Here is a 17,153-nt window from a genome sequence, read left to right on the forward strand (position 1 = left end):
ATTTTGATATTTTCTTTTATTTTTGTATTTTGTTGCACCATATCATTACTGAAGTTGAATGTTGATACAATTTACTTATATACTGTAAAGATATTAACTTTTTTTAAATTTGACTTTAAATTTTTTTTTAAGTGGGCGTGGTCGTTCTCCGATTTTGATAATTTTTATTAAGCATACATATAGTAATAGGAGTAACGTTCCTGCCAAACTTCATCATGATATCTTCAACGACTGCCAAATTACAACTTACAAAACTTCTAAATTACCTTCTTTTAAAAGTGGGCGGTGCCACCCCCATTGTCCAAAATTTTACTAATTTTCCATTCTGCGTCATAAGTTCAATTTACCTACCAAGTTTCGTCGCTTTATCCGTCTTTGGTAATGAATTATCGCACTTTTTCGATTTTTCGAAATTTTCGATATCGAAAAAGTGGGCGTGGTTATAGTCCGATATCGTTCATTTTAAATAGCGATCTGAGATGAGTTCCCAGGAACTTACATACCAAATTTCATCAAGATACCTCAAAATTTACTCAAGTTATCGTGTTAACGGATGGACGGACGGACGGACGGACGGAGATGACTCAATCAAATTTTTTTTCGATACTGATGATTTTGATATATGGAAGTCTATATCTATCTCGATTCCTTTATACCTGTACAACCAACCGTTATCCAATCAAAGTTAATATACTCTGTGAGCTCTGCTCAACTGAGTATAAAAATCGATTTTTTGAGCGGGACTACAGCCAGCTTCTTAGCCGGTGCTTCTGAATAAGAAGTCACAGATTGAGAAGTTACAGTTTGAGACTCTAATATTTTTTCCGCGGCCTTAGAAGTGGATGGAACCACAGCTTGCGGATTAGGGAAACCAAGTCTATGAGCTCCACTTGCGGAAGATTAATGTTCTGAGCAGGATTAAGATTCAAAGCGTTAGGTGAGTCTTCAGAGTGTTTTTGTTTATTATCGCGGTTGTCTTTATTTCTATTTAAACAATGCGGTAACTCATCCAAACACTTTAAAGTTAGTTGTACACGGGAAGGCGTTTTCGAGATATCGACCAAAATGTTGACCAGGGTGACCCAGAACATCATCTGTCGGGTGCCGCCAATTTATTTATATATGTAACACCACGAACAGTATTCCTGCCATGATTCCAAGGGCTTTTGATTTCGCCCTGCAGACCTTTTTCATTTTCTTCTACTTAATATGGTAGGTGTCACGCCCATTTTACAAAGTTTGTTCTAAAGTTATATTTTGCGTCAAAAAACCAATCCAATCACCACGTTTCATCCCTTTTTGCGTATTTGATATAAAATTATGGCATATTTTTAATTTTTCGAAATTTTCGATATCGAAAAAGTGGGAGTGGTCATAGTCGCATTTCGCCCATTTTTAATACCAAGATAAAGTGAGTTCAGATAAGTACATGAACTAAGTTTAGTAAAAATATATCAATTTTTGCTCAAGTTATCGTGTTAACGGCCGAGCGGAAGGACAGACGGTCGACTGTGTATAAAAACTGGGCGCGGCTTCAACCGATTTCGCCCATTTTCACAGAAAACAGTTATCGGCATAGAAGCTATGCCCCTACCGAATTTTACAAGGATTGGGCGGAGTCACACCCATTTTGAAATTTTCTTTAATTTTTGTATTTTGTTGCACCATCCATTACTGGAGTTGAATGTTAACATAGTTTACTAATATTCCGTAAAGATATTCAATTTTTTGTTAAAATTTGACTTTAAAATTTTTTTTTAAAGTGGCCGTGTTCGTCATACCATTTTGCTAATTTTTATTTAGAACACATATAGTAACAGGAGTAACGTTCCTGGCAAATTTCATTATTATATCTTCAACGACTGCCAAATTACAGCTTGCAAAACTTTTAAATTACCTTCTTTTAAAAGTGGGCGGTACCTCGCCCATTTTACTAATTTTCTATTCTGCGTCACAACGTCAACCCACCTACCAAGTTTCATGGCTTTATCCGTCTTTGGTAATGAATTATCGTACTTTTTCGGTTTTTCGAATTTCTGCTCAGCTGAGTATAAAAAGGGGGCGTAGTTATATACTGGCTAGACCCATTTTTAGTAGTGGTCAGAAGAAGCAGTATGTAAAGTTTCAGCACAATACATTTATTAAAATAAAAGTACTATAAGATTTTATTTGTTTCCTTTGACTTTATTACTCTTAGCCAATGGTCAGTTTCCCACCAGTTTTTTTTCAACATCAATATATTTATATTTTCCATTTATATTAAATTTGAAAAAAGCTCTGCTTTAAAATCATCTTTACTTCAAAGCTCTAATGCATTCAATTTTGCCATCTCTGCCAATGAATATTATTAATATGGACGTATATGAGTATATGAATATTTGTTTGAAAAATGTTGTTTATTTACCTCGGTCCCAACGTCTCGGATCATCATTGACTAAATCCACCCCATTGAAGAGATTCCGTTTAAACTCCTCTATGCTGGAGCTTTCAGGCAGTCTGCCAGAGAATCCAGTTATCACGATATCGTCATTCAGTGTCGAATGTTGATTATAATGCCCACCCAAATTTAGTGGAACACTAGGACCGTTATCACTTATCACATTTTCGGCGAAACGGGCTGGCATATTGTTGGCTTTTACAGTCTGCTGTTCTGCTTGTTGCAAACAATTCGGGTGCGAAGAATTATTGTATGTTTGTTTCGACGTCTCTTGCGACGATTTGGTCGTGATATTTCTTTTTTTGTAATGGTGACGCTGGAATATTTTTAATAAAACCAGGCTTGGAATCGATAGTAACGTTGTTATGAAGCAGCTTGCTAAAACTGAAGAAAATAATTTAAATAATCGAGTGTAGTGAAATACATCTAGCGTGAATAAGGATGAAATGACATAGTCCCAAGTGACATAATCCCAAGTAAAAAACTTGGGGTATTTCAAGAAAAATCCAGGGATTATTTCAAGCAGAGGTCGTCAGCTAGTGAAATAATTGTTAGCCCTCACTTCACACGTATTATTATTTTTCGTGAAATAATCGCTGCGCATGCAGCGTAGCAACATTGAATAAGGCTATTCTTTAGTTGGGCTTTTTTAAAAATTCTTTTTGCAATCAACAGCGCATGAGCAGAATGTTTAAACTTTTTAAAGGCTCCATTACTGATACTTAGAATAGACTTGACTTGGCTTGAGAACTGTCACTTACAGTTCTGTTAAATGAACATTGCATGTTACTGATTACTCAAAACTTAGCAACACTTAACTTGACTTAGAAGTCTGTTGAATTTTGATTTTCTATGTAAGTTCTAAGTGACATTTTGAGATGTCATTTGTTTGGTTTCATTTCATTTTGACATTTATTTAAAAATATATTTCATCGCTGATTATGATGCCAGATTGTATGCGCCAAGTGGAGTATAATCGTGGCTAAGTTGCCAAGTTTACGCCAAGTCAAGTCAAGTCTATGCTAAGTATCAGTAATGGGGGCTTAACTGTTCATTATATTATATTTATTTACGAAATATTATTTGAGTGTTAACAAACATGCGTGAATATGCCTTGATCCGATGCTCGTTAATCAACGACTGAACCACCACCACTACAATGATAGTCTCCTACCAAGACAGTCACAGTTTCAATTTTGAAGAGCCTTGAGATCAAGTATAATATTTGCATTATGTCACCCTCTTTGTGTTTTTAATTAGGACTATAACACTGTGGTGGAGCTGAAATAAGCCAAAGGAAAAGATATACATTTGGAGCTATGTTACTAATTTTTAAGTAAATTTACCAATAACACCTACATATTTTATATTTTTTCTAATATAATTTGTTCCTTTGAGATAAGTATGTATGTTCAGTACTATGAGCACAACATTTTTGTACTATTCATTTTTATTAAAAAACTTGGCTTTCTTATAAATTATTAAATAAATAGGTTTTAGATAACTGCAAGTATCTCCGAATATTCCCTGCTTTGTTGCAGATGGAAGGTGGAACGATTGTAGGTTATTTAAGAACAATCTTTGAGAGTTACATAAAATTGAGAACGACTCGACTACAGGCCTATTAGCTTAACATCTTTTCTACTCAAAACCCTAGAAAGATTATTATTACCCACCACCAAGATGGGATGGTCCCTGCCTAGCCAGAGCGACGCATTCGCAGAGAATGTGAACGAGAAGAAACAACAAATTTGGGTATCGGATAGATTTAACTTACTTAGGTGATATCGTAGACCGCAGTGTCCCGTATAGTACCCAGTGAGGGTTCTTAGGTATTCTCTGCTTAAATTAATGAGTTTGGCTGATACTTTAGTTGCCGGAAGTATAAAAAGTTTGGCCTGCCTTTGACCTGGGCAGTCAATTCAGTGCCGTCTGAATTGTTTAGTTTCCCAGTTACTTATAGTGTCCTTGGTGTGTGCTTTTGTAAGTCCACAAAAGGGTTCTCGACCATAGAACGCTGCTATAGCACCCTGCTAGGTAATCTGCATGTTCATTCTAACAAAACCTTGTTTTTGGCTCCCAGATCATTAAAGATTTCAGTGCATTCATCCACTAGCTTAGACGAAACTGTGTAGGATTGCAAGGCACGCAGGGCCGCCTGGCTGTCCGACATAATGTAGATGCTCTTCGATGTTGAACCTCTGCGCAGACATTCTGTACCGCAGACTTCTATTGCATGGATTTCTGCCTGAAATATGGTTGGGTGGCATCCCATTGGTATCGATTTCTTGAAGTTCGGCCCACAGATGCCAGCTCCCGTTCTTCCGTCATCGATTTTCGATCCGTCTATGAACCAGACCTCTGAGTCAGGGTCGTTATAGGGATTACCTGTTTCCCAGTGGATCCTGTCCACAACGGACACTTCAAAGTTACATGAGATTCTGAGCTTAGGGGGCATTACGTCAAGCAGTTGTAATGTGGTATTTCCTATGAATTTTCTTATTACTTTCATATGCCCTATCATATTTCCTTGCTTCAACTCAGAAATATTTGGAAGTCTTAGTGCGTCTAGTGTTGCCTCTTTCTCTATCAGAATAGGGAAGGGAGGTATTCCCACTAAAGCATTAAGTGCATCAGTAGGGGCGGTTCCCATCGCACCCGTTATGCCAACGCAAACTATTTGATGCAGTTAACTTAGTTTAGCTGCTGTCGTTCTTTGCGTGGCCTTCTGCCACCGAACTAGGGAAGCATGGGTAACTATTGGCCTTACAACAGTATTAAATGTCCAGTATACCATTTTTGGAGATATCCCCCATGTTTTGCCGTAGAGACGAGTACAGGCAAGAAAGCTCTTGTTGCTTTTTTTAAGATAGCATCCAAATGAGCATTGCACGTAAGGTTCTATCCAGTGTGACCCCTAGGTATTTAGCGTCCATTGAGAATTGTATTTTTGTACCACCCAGGGTTGGTTCTGGGATGGATGCTTTCCTTCTCCGGGTGAAAGGCACTATAACAGTTTTGTTAGGATTGATAGAGAATCCTTTGGTATCGTACCACCTCTCTATGATGCAAAGGGCTTTGTTGCATGCGATCTGATATTCCATCCTCGTGCATCCCTGTGATGCAAATAACTAGGTCATCTGCACCTTGTGTGTCAAATCCCTTGATTTTCATTAACTAACAGGGTCCACAGGAGAGGGGAGAGCACACCTCCTTGTTGGCATCCTCTTGTGGCCGCAATTGATTCAGTCGTCCCTCCCAGTTCCAAATTGATTTTTCTACTCTTTAACATGGACAGCACCCATCGAATTATTATAGGGCTTATGTTCTTGTTAATCATAGCTTTTTCGATAGCTTGATGTGTTCTGTTATCGAAGGCTCCTGATATATCAATAAAAGCGCAGAGGGCTATGTTTTTTAGATTATAGATCCTTTTCGATTTTTACCGTGAGACTATGAATATCCGTCTACGTGGATTTCACTGACTGGTAGGCGAACTGATTCCTACATAGAGGTAGTTATTTAGATTGACCTCCCTGATACGCTGATCTAAGATTTTCCATACCCTTTACGAGAAAGAGCTCAGGCTTATTGGTCGATACGGCGAGGGCAGTTGCTCGGGTTTCCCTGGCTTTGGTAAAAATACTACCTTAACCTCTGCCCACCTGTTTGGAATATGACCGAGCAGTATTGATGCCTTATATTATAAAGTGGATAAGACTCTAGAGCAGCGATGGGCAAAATGGCTCGTATGAGCCTTTTGCTCATACTGGCAGGCTTTGCACATTTAAGTGCTAGGTGAGGGACGATCAGGTACAGGTATGTGGAGCGAAGAACACAGGAAGATAATAATATACAAACACACATAAGATTGATAAAGAGAGAGTATTTGGCCTTATTCCCTTTATTCGTAAGCATCATCAACAACACTGCTCATCTTGCTTAATACATATTTAACAGTTACCAAGCTATGTGGAAAATAGAGCTGCCGCCGTTCTTATTATGTTCAAATTAAGCGTTTTAGTATAAACTAGCCTTTACCTGCGCACAGTGGAACGAAATTGAAAAATTGGGACTTAGGACTTTAAATGTACATTTTCGTATTCTGTGATCTTTTTCCATAATTTATTGTTATATAACATTTTTTCGCAAAACCTAATTTAAAAAAGTTATGACACTTTTAGTAACCGGGTTTCATATCCGCATAACCTAACGAGCATATGTGTACATCTAGGTATTTTTTCCAATTTCCCGCAATTTTGGCTTCACTAAAATAATTTTTACTATTCATACTGGTTTATTTGTAGACGTGATAAAGCAAGGGCACGGTACAACGAATGATGGAAATACCGCTAGACGATTTTTCGTTGACATTAAAACTACCGCCTCTATAACTGGTGTTAGTGAAAATCTCATTCAAAGATTCTCTATAATATTAGGGGCACCTTCATGTGGGTGTCCAATAAATGTACAAAAGTTCAACATGTACGCCAGAGAAACCATTCGAGTTTACGTCGAACTATATGAATGGTATTACATGCCTTCAAGTGTACATACAATTTTAGTACACGGAGCTTCAATAATAGAGCATTTTGGTTATATTCGTATCGGAAAGTTGTCCGAAGAAGCCGCTGAATCCAGAAATAAAGATTTTAGAGCATATCGTCGAGACCATGCAAGAAAAATTAGCCGCAAAGCCTCAAATGAGGACATTTTAAATAATTTGTTAGTTACTTCTGACCCATTTATTTCATCGAGGAGATCGAGGAAATCTCCGAAGAAGTGAAATCTCTGCTACTTTTACCGCAAAATTTCGACTATGATACAGAAAACTAAATATTTTAGTTTCTCAATTTTAATTGGGTACGAATATACATACTACATATGAAACGCAACATTTACTTAAAATAATAAAAATTTTTTTTTTCTTAGTTTTTTTTTTTTGTCATATACCTGTATGTATATTTGGAGATTTCTTTAATTACTCTTTTGGTACTAACGAACACGCTGGAATAGTAAGCATTATAAAAAACAAACAAAAAATTAACGAACAAGCTGGAATAGCTAAATTTTTGATTAAATGTAATATCAATATAAAAAAATTAAATACATAATATGACTTATCAAATATTTTTGTTTTTAAATATTACCCAGAATTAAAGTGATTCGCAATACTAACATTAAAAAAAACAAAAAAAACATTTTCGAGCCGAGAAACCGAGTACATTGCATAGTATATAACCCTAACTACATAAATAAATTAATCAAGTTTTGAGGAAATGTGAGGAAAATGAGTTAACGGTAAAAATGTGACTTTTCCCTTACATCCAATTTTTGTATTTGCTATGACTTTTTTGTTTAAGACTTTATGAAAAAATACTCATATATAAAAACGCCATGTAATGAGACTTAAAATCGATCCCCATTAAAGTTTTTGTGTTATTAACTAATAATTTTTTCATTTCCCTAAGTCCACTGAAAGCCAAATCCAGATCAGTGGGCGCCGTCCTTCATCCTTCAATTGTTTTTATTAACACGCTTTGTTTGTTTGTAACTCTTATTTCGCTTCAACGAGTCTGCCGCCTTATGAACATGCTTTTATAATTAGCTTTACCTTATTTGTAATCCCGTCAGCACCCTTCCGGGATCAAATCTGGATGATTTCGGGATTCGTCCGGTATCCCGTCAGTTTCATTTCGGGACGTTTTGGGCATCCCGTCAGGTTCCTTTCGGGACTATTTCGGGATCATTTGGGGGCTCTTCTGGCATCATTTCTGGATAGTTTTCGGGATCCCGTCAGTGTCACTTCGGGATTTTTTCGGGGTAATTGATTATTTCGCGATGGTCTTCGGGATCCCGTCGGGGTTATTTCGCGACTCTCTTTCCGGACCGTTCCGGCATCTTTCTGGATGGTTTTCGGCATCCAATGGGATGGTTTTCGGGACGCGTCCGGGATCCCGTCAAAAAATATTTCGGGACTTTTTCTCGACTATTTCGGGATCATTTGCGGACCCTTCAGAGATCAATTCTGGATGGTTTTCGGGAGCCACCAGGGATCATTTCTGGATAGTTTTCGGGATCCGTCCGGGATCCGGTCGGAGTAATTTCTGGACTTTTTCTTTACTATGTCAGGTCATTTCGGGACTTTTATTGGATCATTCATAGATGGTTTTCGGGATCCCGTCAGGGTCGGGACTCTTTCGGGACTATTTCAGGATAATTTCTGGATGGTTTTCGGGATCCGTCCGGGATCCCGTCTGGGTCATTTCGGGACTATTTTAGGATAATTTAGGGACCCTTCTTCAGGCATAATTTGTGCATGGTTTCCGGATCCGTCAGGGATCCCGCCAGGATCATTTCGAGACTTCGTCGGGATCATTTCTGGATGGTTTTCGGGATTCGTCCGAGATGCCGTCGGTGTAATTTCAGTAATTTTTCTGTACTATGTCAGGTTATTTCGGGGCTTTTACTGGATTATTCGTAGATTGTTTTCTGGATCCCGTCAGGGTCATTTCGGGACTTTTTCGGGACTATTTAGGGATCATTTCGGGACCCTTCCGGCATCATTTATGGATGGTTTTCGGGATCTGTCCCCGATACCGTCGGGGTTATTTCGTGGCTTTTTCTGGAGAATTTCGGGATCATTTGGGGACCCTATCTGGTTATCAGCTCATTTAGTTCTTTTTTTCACTCTATTACAAAAATAAAATACATTATACAGAAACATATTTTTAACAAATAACTTGATAAGCAGGCTATCGTTAATAGCCCATTTCATTTTTTCCTTGCGGGCGGGGCAGCGGGTAAAGGCTAGTTTATATATATTTATTTTTTATTTTATTTATTTAAAATTATAGTCGACTCAAAAACAATTGTCAACCTCACCTGTCCGCGGCAAATCCTGTTTCACTAACAGACGAGGCTCTGGCGACCCCAAGCTCATCATGGAACTTGGTGGTAGGGAGGAAGGGATGGGCTGAAGGTTTAATGTGACCATATAAATCGTTCCCGAGATGGTCGGGCTAGCACCTTAATGGTGCTGTGTTACCGGATCATACCGGATCTGTATCCGGCAAAGGACCATCACATCGGTAACACTCCCCAAAGCATTCGGGGAGCAACCTTATCGCTACAACAACAAGAACAACAACTCAAAAACAAAGCGGTCGACTGCTAAGAATATGTTCAATTACAAGAAAAGAACGTACATAAACTTACAAGCCAGGAATTAAAGTAAATTATATATAATTATACGCATTCAATTATAATATACAGAATGTACACATGTTATTTAAGAATTGATATAAGTGTCCCCAGTGGCGGGTCGTCGTGAGGAGCTCAGAAGGGAGCTTACGCGAGGTGCTCAGAAAGGAGATTGGTGCCCATAAGGGGGCTGACTCGACGTGCTCATAAAGGAGCCAGATGCCCAGTAGGGGGAACACCCGAACTGCATGCAACGAGGTTGGTAGTTAATTATTTATTTATTTCGTTTAAAATATCAGGCCAAACACAAGAGTATGGCAGTATGTAAAGCAACAAATGAACATTCGGAGCTAATATAGTTGTACAGGTCATTATATCGTGAGCACCAAATCCGCATAGGATTATATCTGGCAAAGTTTTGTCGACAAAGAGGTAAATGAAAAGGCACAAAGTATCTAGAAGTCCGATGATCAGCTTTTGAATGAACATTGCATCAAATAATATTTGACGAGTTTCAAGAGCTGGCAAATTAATTAAAAGAAGTATATTCCTATATGGTGGAAGATGAAGACTTGAATCCCAGTTGAGACGTTTTTCTTTTTAATGATTCTAGTTGAAGTACCGATGTATCCAATCCATCCTTATATGATATCGTGCTTCCTAGGGAAGAAATAATAATTGCGGCATATAAAAAAAAAAATAGCTTGCATCTCTTAGTTTAGATAGGCGAGTATTGCATTGCGTATAGTGGCAAAAGTACATTCAGCTATACAAGTCATTGTAGTGCGAGCACCAGATAAGCAGGAACGTAGTGTCTGGAAACCCTAGGAGGAACTGCAAAAAACAATCGGCTGAGAAGGTCAGCAGAATCAATTTCTCCAATAATGAGCTTATAGATGAACAGTACCCCAAGTAATATTTTCCGGTTTTCCAGAGTGGGTAAGCTAATAAGAAGAAGTCTACTTCTGTATGGTGGAAGGTGGAGACTTGAGTCCCAATTAAGGCCACGTAATGCGAATATCAAAAATCGCTTTTGAACTGACTCAAAACGCTTTATATGATTTTGAAAAAAAGGGCACCAAACGCATGAGCAATACTTGAGTATTGGACGAACCAGCGATGTGTAAAGAATCTTAGTGAGGTACGGATCATCGAGCTCTTTAGCCCATATTTTAACGAATCCAAGTACACCCAACGCTTTGTTGGCAATAGATGAAATATGCACATTGAAACTCAGTTTCAGATCAAAAAGAACACCTAGATCATTTGCAATACATAAATACGCTCCAAAGGGGTACCATCTATTACATACGGTTTCAAAAATGGCTTCACTCGGTGAAATGTCATATGCTTACATTTTAGTTTTACATCATCCGCATACATTATAATATGGGAATGTAATATTATCTGTGGCAAGTCATTTATGAATAGGGTAAAGAGAAAAGGCCCTAGCTGACTTTTCTGAGGTACACCGGAGGAAACTCCAAACGATTCCGAGAGATTGCATTTCAAATGGACTTTTTGGGTCTGGTTAGAAAGATAGCTTTTCAGCCACATTAATAGGTCAAACGGAAAGCCCAGTAAATCAAGCTTATGAATAAGTAAATCATGGTTGACGGTATCGAATGCTTTGCTGAAATCAGTGTAGTTGACATCCGTTTGCTTGTTCGCTAAAAATCCTTCCATAACTATAGAGGTAAATACTAGCAAGTTTGTAGTGGTTGACCTTTGACGAATGAAACCGTGTTGGCATGGAGATAAAAGGGAAGATCACTGATATTGAAGTTGACTGGTAACAATCTGTTCAAAAACTTTAGGAATAGCTGAAAGTTTAGCAATACCCCCGTAGTTCTCAGCTTTTGACCTACTACCTTTTTTATGCAGGGATATAATAAAAGACTGTTTCCAAAGTGGCGGGAATGACGCAGATCCCAGAAATAGCTCAAATAATTTTAAAATAGGCTCATATATGTTTTCAGCGCAGTACTTAAGCACACAACTAGGAACACCATCAATAGCGGGATTCCTAATGGAATTCGAACTATCTAAGCGATAGGGGTATTGACCGGAATGAAAACCACTGGAGGAATAAGGGGACCTAAAGAACTCAGAAAATAGTTCTGCAACGTGGTCATCAGTGCAAGCGGTCTTACATCCAAAGGTTAATGAGGAAGGATACCCAAAAGTTTTCCGTTTTGAATTTAAGACACTGTAAAACTTTTTTGGATTTTTTAAAAAATTTGCTTCACAAGAACTTAATAAATAAGCTGATTAAGACGGTGAAAGTTAGAACGAGCTATTAGATATTTAGAGAGGTTTGCAGATGTTCCAGTTTTCTTGAATCTCTTATAAAGCCTAGATTTGATATTATTAAGTCTGATAAGTTGCCTTGAAAACCAAGGCGGCTGGGTAGACTGATATCTAGTGGTATCTCTAGCGAAAGGTGCAGAGGGTCTTCTGGAAGGGATAAAGGTGGAATTTGAGTAAGGGCACTACCCACCGAGCCATCCACAAATACTAAATCCAGCATTTTGTTTCGACTATTTGGAACATTGTTAATCTGAAGAAGAAATAAGTCTAACAGGCAATTGAGAAGATCGTGTTGAGCAGTGGGAGTTAAAAAGTTTTAATCTCTTCTATTAACCTTCTAACTGTTGGCAAGTTGAATCACCAACAACAACAAGTCGATCATTATCACCTAACTGCGAATGCAAATCGCAGATGGTCGAGCTATGACTATCATAAACATCCATATCCGAACGAGGTGGAATGTACGCACAGCAAACAATTACGCTATAGGTACCGAATGAAAGCCTAACTGCTATGAATTCGATATGAGAGATATTGCCCAGCAAAATCAACTCAGATGAGAGGTTAGAATCAACAGCAATAAGGACACCTCCCGCTCTAGAGATGCGGTCACGCCGACGAAGTGCATATTTATTTGAAAATACCTAAGAATTGTAATTATCAGGCTTTAACCAGGTCTCCGTAAAAGCCACGACTTGTGCCGAAAAGTGGAAAGTATTAAGGAAGAAAGGAACAAGTTTTGATCGTAAACCACGAACATTTTGATAATTAATGATAAGACGAGACAAATCAGCAATTACCTTTGTGTTGTTATTACTGCGTTCGTCATAGCGTTTTTTGGATTTAATAAGACAGGTTCAGCCCTCGACTTTCTTGTGAACAAGTGAACCACAATATGCTCAGGCCAAAAAGAGGGATCAAGTACCTTATCGATATATGCATCTGAAAGAGTTATTTTAAATGAGGAAATATCTCTCTCATACTTAAAGATAAATTTATACACATTGATTTTACGGCCCTACGAGGTGGCACGGCAGTCACCTGCAAAAGAGCAACAGGTAGCGTGCCAGAGAGCTGGGAAGGTGGGGCCGTATTAGGACATTTGGCAGACAACGCGTTGCTTGACCCAGCATTGGTGATCGAACCCGTCAATGATGTATGATTGGTTTCAGATACACTTATATCACTAGCAACAACCGCAGTATCGGTAACTGTTAATGTTGGTGCTAAATATACAGGTGGAGGTGTAGGAAGAATTGGGGAGGCCAGCGAAATCAACATTGGTGACGTAGAACAGACACCCGCAAAGGTACCACTATTAGTTGGTACATCATTAACTTTTCCAGAGATCATCTCGCTAGAAGTATCGACAAGCGTTGTGGAGATTCCTGAGCTACATTGTTCGTAACGTCTTTGGGAGGCCTGTTCGTATCAGTCAACACGAGTGAAGGGACAGCCTTAGCAGGACAGCTTTGCCCCTGACTCGAAGCTAAGTTCGAATCATTGTTGGGCATACATTTCTTCCGTTTTGGGGATTCAGATATCGTTTTCAGTTTTTTAAAGGGGCTTCCATCAAAAGCAAAAATAGGCAAAAGAAACTATAATATAAATATATAGTTATTTTGAAGCACTGAACATAAATCGCTAGAACAGCGAATAGGTAGCAGCGAACACAACATAAAGCAAAAAGGGCACACAATGACTTTCTAATAGCAGATATGTACCAACAAAAAGTATGCAGTTAATCACAAATTTTTTGTGAAGATATGTGATCACGCAAACTGAATGTTTAAATCGCACAAAAAGCCACTATGTATATTGCGCTGTGTAAAGATTTAATATGCAATCAAACTTAAAAACTGCTTTAAATTATATAAATGAATTTTTTTGAAGGATGAAACTTGTTTACAAAGCAAAAACAATTCGGAGGGATCAAACAAAAGGAGGGATCAAAAACACGTCCGCGCACAAGGTTAAACTGCATAGGAGCGTCATGCTTGGCCCTTGTTTATCAACTATAAATATTGTGACGAATATTAGTAACACTAAGTAATACTTACATCACTAATCTGATACTAAGTAAATAAAGCCACAACAACAATAAAGCAAGCTGCCACACTTGTATGTACATAAACAAATTAATCATCATGTACACACATACATACAAGAGGCAGAGATACAAACGCATGTCATCATCAGCTACTACTTGGCTCACATATACACACGCATATGGTTACACACTACAAATACACGCGCGTATGGCTGATGACCAGGTAGAGGGTTCTAGAATAAGAAACGTGTAGACATTTGGGCAGAGAGTATAAAAGCAGCAGAAGCTGATTAGTCCGTAATCAGTTTGATTTAAGCACGCTATTGGTTGCGAAGTATAAGTGTTATTGTGAAATACTTTAAAAGTGGGCTTATAAAGACCATTTTGCATAATTGAATATTGGAGTTATTTATTCAACAATTTGGCAAGTAAGAGGAATTTCTCTAAATTCGCTACAATATAATAAAATAATGGCGCTATAGGCCTTCGATGAAATTTAGGAAGAGCTTCTCTTTCACTACGCGAATATCTACCTTTAATTTTTTCACTCTGGTAACTCATTGGCACGTTGTCAGAAGGCTCGTGACAGCTTTCACATTCCTCGTTAAAGAGAGAGAGTATAATATTATTAACGAAAACGCTAACTCCCAGCGAGTTAGGGGGCTTAGAATATACTCGGGGCAGGTATGCCTGTGGTAAGAGGCTACTAAAATGTTCAAACGACTGAAGGGGTTGTGTAGCGTAACCCTTTCAAGGGGTTGCCAGCGCAATGTATAGCTTCTCTAACGCAATTGTCAGCCTCACCTACTCATGGCGAATCTTGTTTCATTAGCAGCCGAGGCCCTAGCTACCCCAAGCTCTTCATAGAACTAGGTGGTGGTCTTTATCGCTACAACAACAACTACAAAAGATTGCATTTCAGAGCAATACACAATATATTGTGACGAATATTAGCATCAGTAACCTCATACTAGTATCACTAAGCTGATACTAAGCAGCCACTCGTATGTACGTAAACAAATCAATCATCATTTACACAAATATGTATGTACATACAAGGCAACGAAGAGATACTCGCAAAGACATGTAATCATCAGCCGAAGTAGTACGCACGCATACACCCGCATATGGCTATAACAGAGACATAAACTACAAATAGGTATACATGTATATAGTAGCTAATAACCAAGAAAGTTATACAATTGTTCTGGAATACAGTTTCGCGAAATGACTGGACCTTAGGAGAAAGAGATGAACGAGAAAACTCAGAGTATAAAAGCAGTGCAAGCTGAGGAATCAGTAATCAGTTTTTATTTGAGCACGCTTGGTTGTGAAGTATAAGTGTTATTGTGAAGTACTTTCAAAGTAGTCTGATAAAGACAATTTTGCATTATTGAATAATGGAGTTATTTATTCAACAGTTTAACGACTCGAACGTTACCAGAAGGTCCGGAATAAGCGGAATTCTCCTAAATTCGTTACAATTGGTGTCAGAGGAGAAACTGTTGAATAAAATCCGAAGATTTCGAATACGACTTGGACATGGCAAAGTTAAGTGAATTAAGGATCCAGCAACTGAAAAAGGAGTTGGAGAAACGGGGATTCAATACAACCGGCAATATGATCAAACTTCAAGCACGGCTACGAGAGGTAATGTAATAGGAAGGAATTAATGTGGACGATGATGTCTTTCATCCTGATGGGGAAGAGACAGCAACAAAAATTTAGGAGAAAAACGAGATATCGCAGACAGTTACGAGCACAGACTTGAACATGATTTTGGCTGCAATATCTGCACAAACATCGACAGTGTCATCTCAACTGAAAGAACAAAATATAAATATAACATTTCAACTGACAGAATAGAAGACATATATGGCATCCCAACAGGAATCCCAAGAGACACACATAACATCTAAGATTGAAGCAAAAGAAATGCGTCTTTCAGAAATGTTGGCACAGATTACATCCAAGATGGAATCACAGGACACATGTATAACATCCAAGATGGAAGCACAAGAGGAGCGCTTATCATTGCAGGTGGCACAAATATCTTCGCAGTTAGAAGCAGAGGAAGCAAGAGTAACAACAAAGCTGGAAGCGCAGGATGCAAAAATCGCTAAATTTCAGGCAGAATTCGATGATTTAAAATGTCGTATGGAGCAGTTACAACTAAATCGCCCAGCAGTTTCAGCGAGTAATCCAAAGGTAAAGACACCATCCTTTGACGGTTCTGTTCAATTCCAGGTGTTTAAGCTTCAGTTTGAGAAGACCGCAACAGTGAAAAACTGGAATGCTGAATATAAAGTTGCAGCTCTATTCGTAACATTGAAGGGGCCAGCAGCCGAAATCCTACAGATGATTCCCAAAGGAAAGCGGAACAACTATGAATCATTGATGGCTGCTGTAGAACGACGTTACGGAAGCGAATACAGGAAACAAATCTACCAAATAGAATTGCAAAACCGCTACCAAACAGCTAACGACACTTTGCAGGAGTTTGCTTCAGACATTGAAAGATTGGCTCATCTTGCAAATGCGGACGCACCCATAGAATAGACTGAAAGGGTAAAGATTCAGAGTTTTATAAATGGCATACGGGAGACGAAACGAAGCGAGCTACGTACGCAAACCCAAAGCAAACATTTGCTGAAACACTATCACATGCACTGACACAGGAAACTGCCTCACTTTTGAATAAACCAGCATACAAAGCCCATCGTGTGGAAGTGGAAAGACCAGAGTGGGAAGACGCAATTTTGGAAGCATTGAAGGGAACGCAGCAGAAGAATAATGATGCAGTCAAATGCTTTAAATGTGGAAAGCCAGGGCACACTGCATGTTATTGCAACACCAACCCTAATAATTCCAACAATGTGGGTGGTCGTAAACGCAGAGCTGAAGGAGATGAGCAAATCTCCAAATCTACTGAATCGTTAAACTAAAGCGAGTCAGCTGCAAGGGGCTACAGCTGGCTCCCGCAGTTGAATGCCCCATAATTTCTATCACGCAAATTGGAAGAAGGTCAAGCAATCTTACTGTCGGAGGACATGTGGATTGAAAGGAACGTTTACTGACTATAGATACGGGTGCATCTCATTCCATAGTTCGATCAGATTTAGTCAACAAGAAGATAAGACCATTGCTTGGAGC

The 17,153-nt window shown here is 38.7% G+C and overlaps 1 protein-coding gene across 5 annotated transcripts in view; it reads right to left on the minus strand.

Moving 5' to 3' along the window:
• Positions 1–17,153, minus strand: part of FASN1 (Fatty acid synthase 1) — a 320,602-nt gene that overhangs the window by 101,264 nt on the left and 202,185 nt on the right. For 4 of the 5 annotated variants that reach the window (XM_067766395.1, XM_067766394.1, XM_067766393.1 and 1 more), the window contains exon 2: positions 2,405–2,821. In XM_067766395.1, coding sequence (XP_067622496.1) covers positions 2,405–2,624 — 220 coding nt within the window. In that variant the 5' untranslated portion in view covers positions 2,625–2,821. Of the gene's footprint in view, positions 1–2,404; positions 2,822–3,510; positions 3,578–17,153 lie in introns of those variants that run through there. The other variant, XM_067766392.1, reaches the window with a different exon arrangement.

This window comes from Eurosta solidaginis, chromosome 2 (assembly GCF_040869045.1).
Source record: "Eurosta solidaginis isolate ZX-2024a chromosome 2, ASM4086904v1, whole genome shotgun sequence".
Taxonomy (NCBI): Eukaryota; Metazoa; Arthropoda; class Insecta; order Diptera; family Tephritidae; genus Eurosta; species Eurosta solidaginis.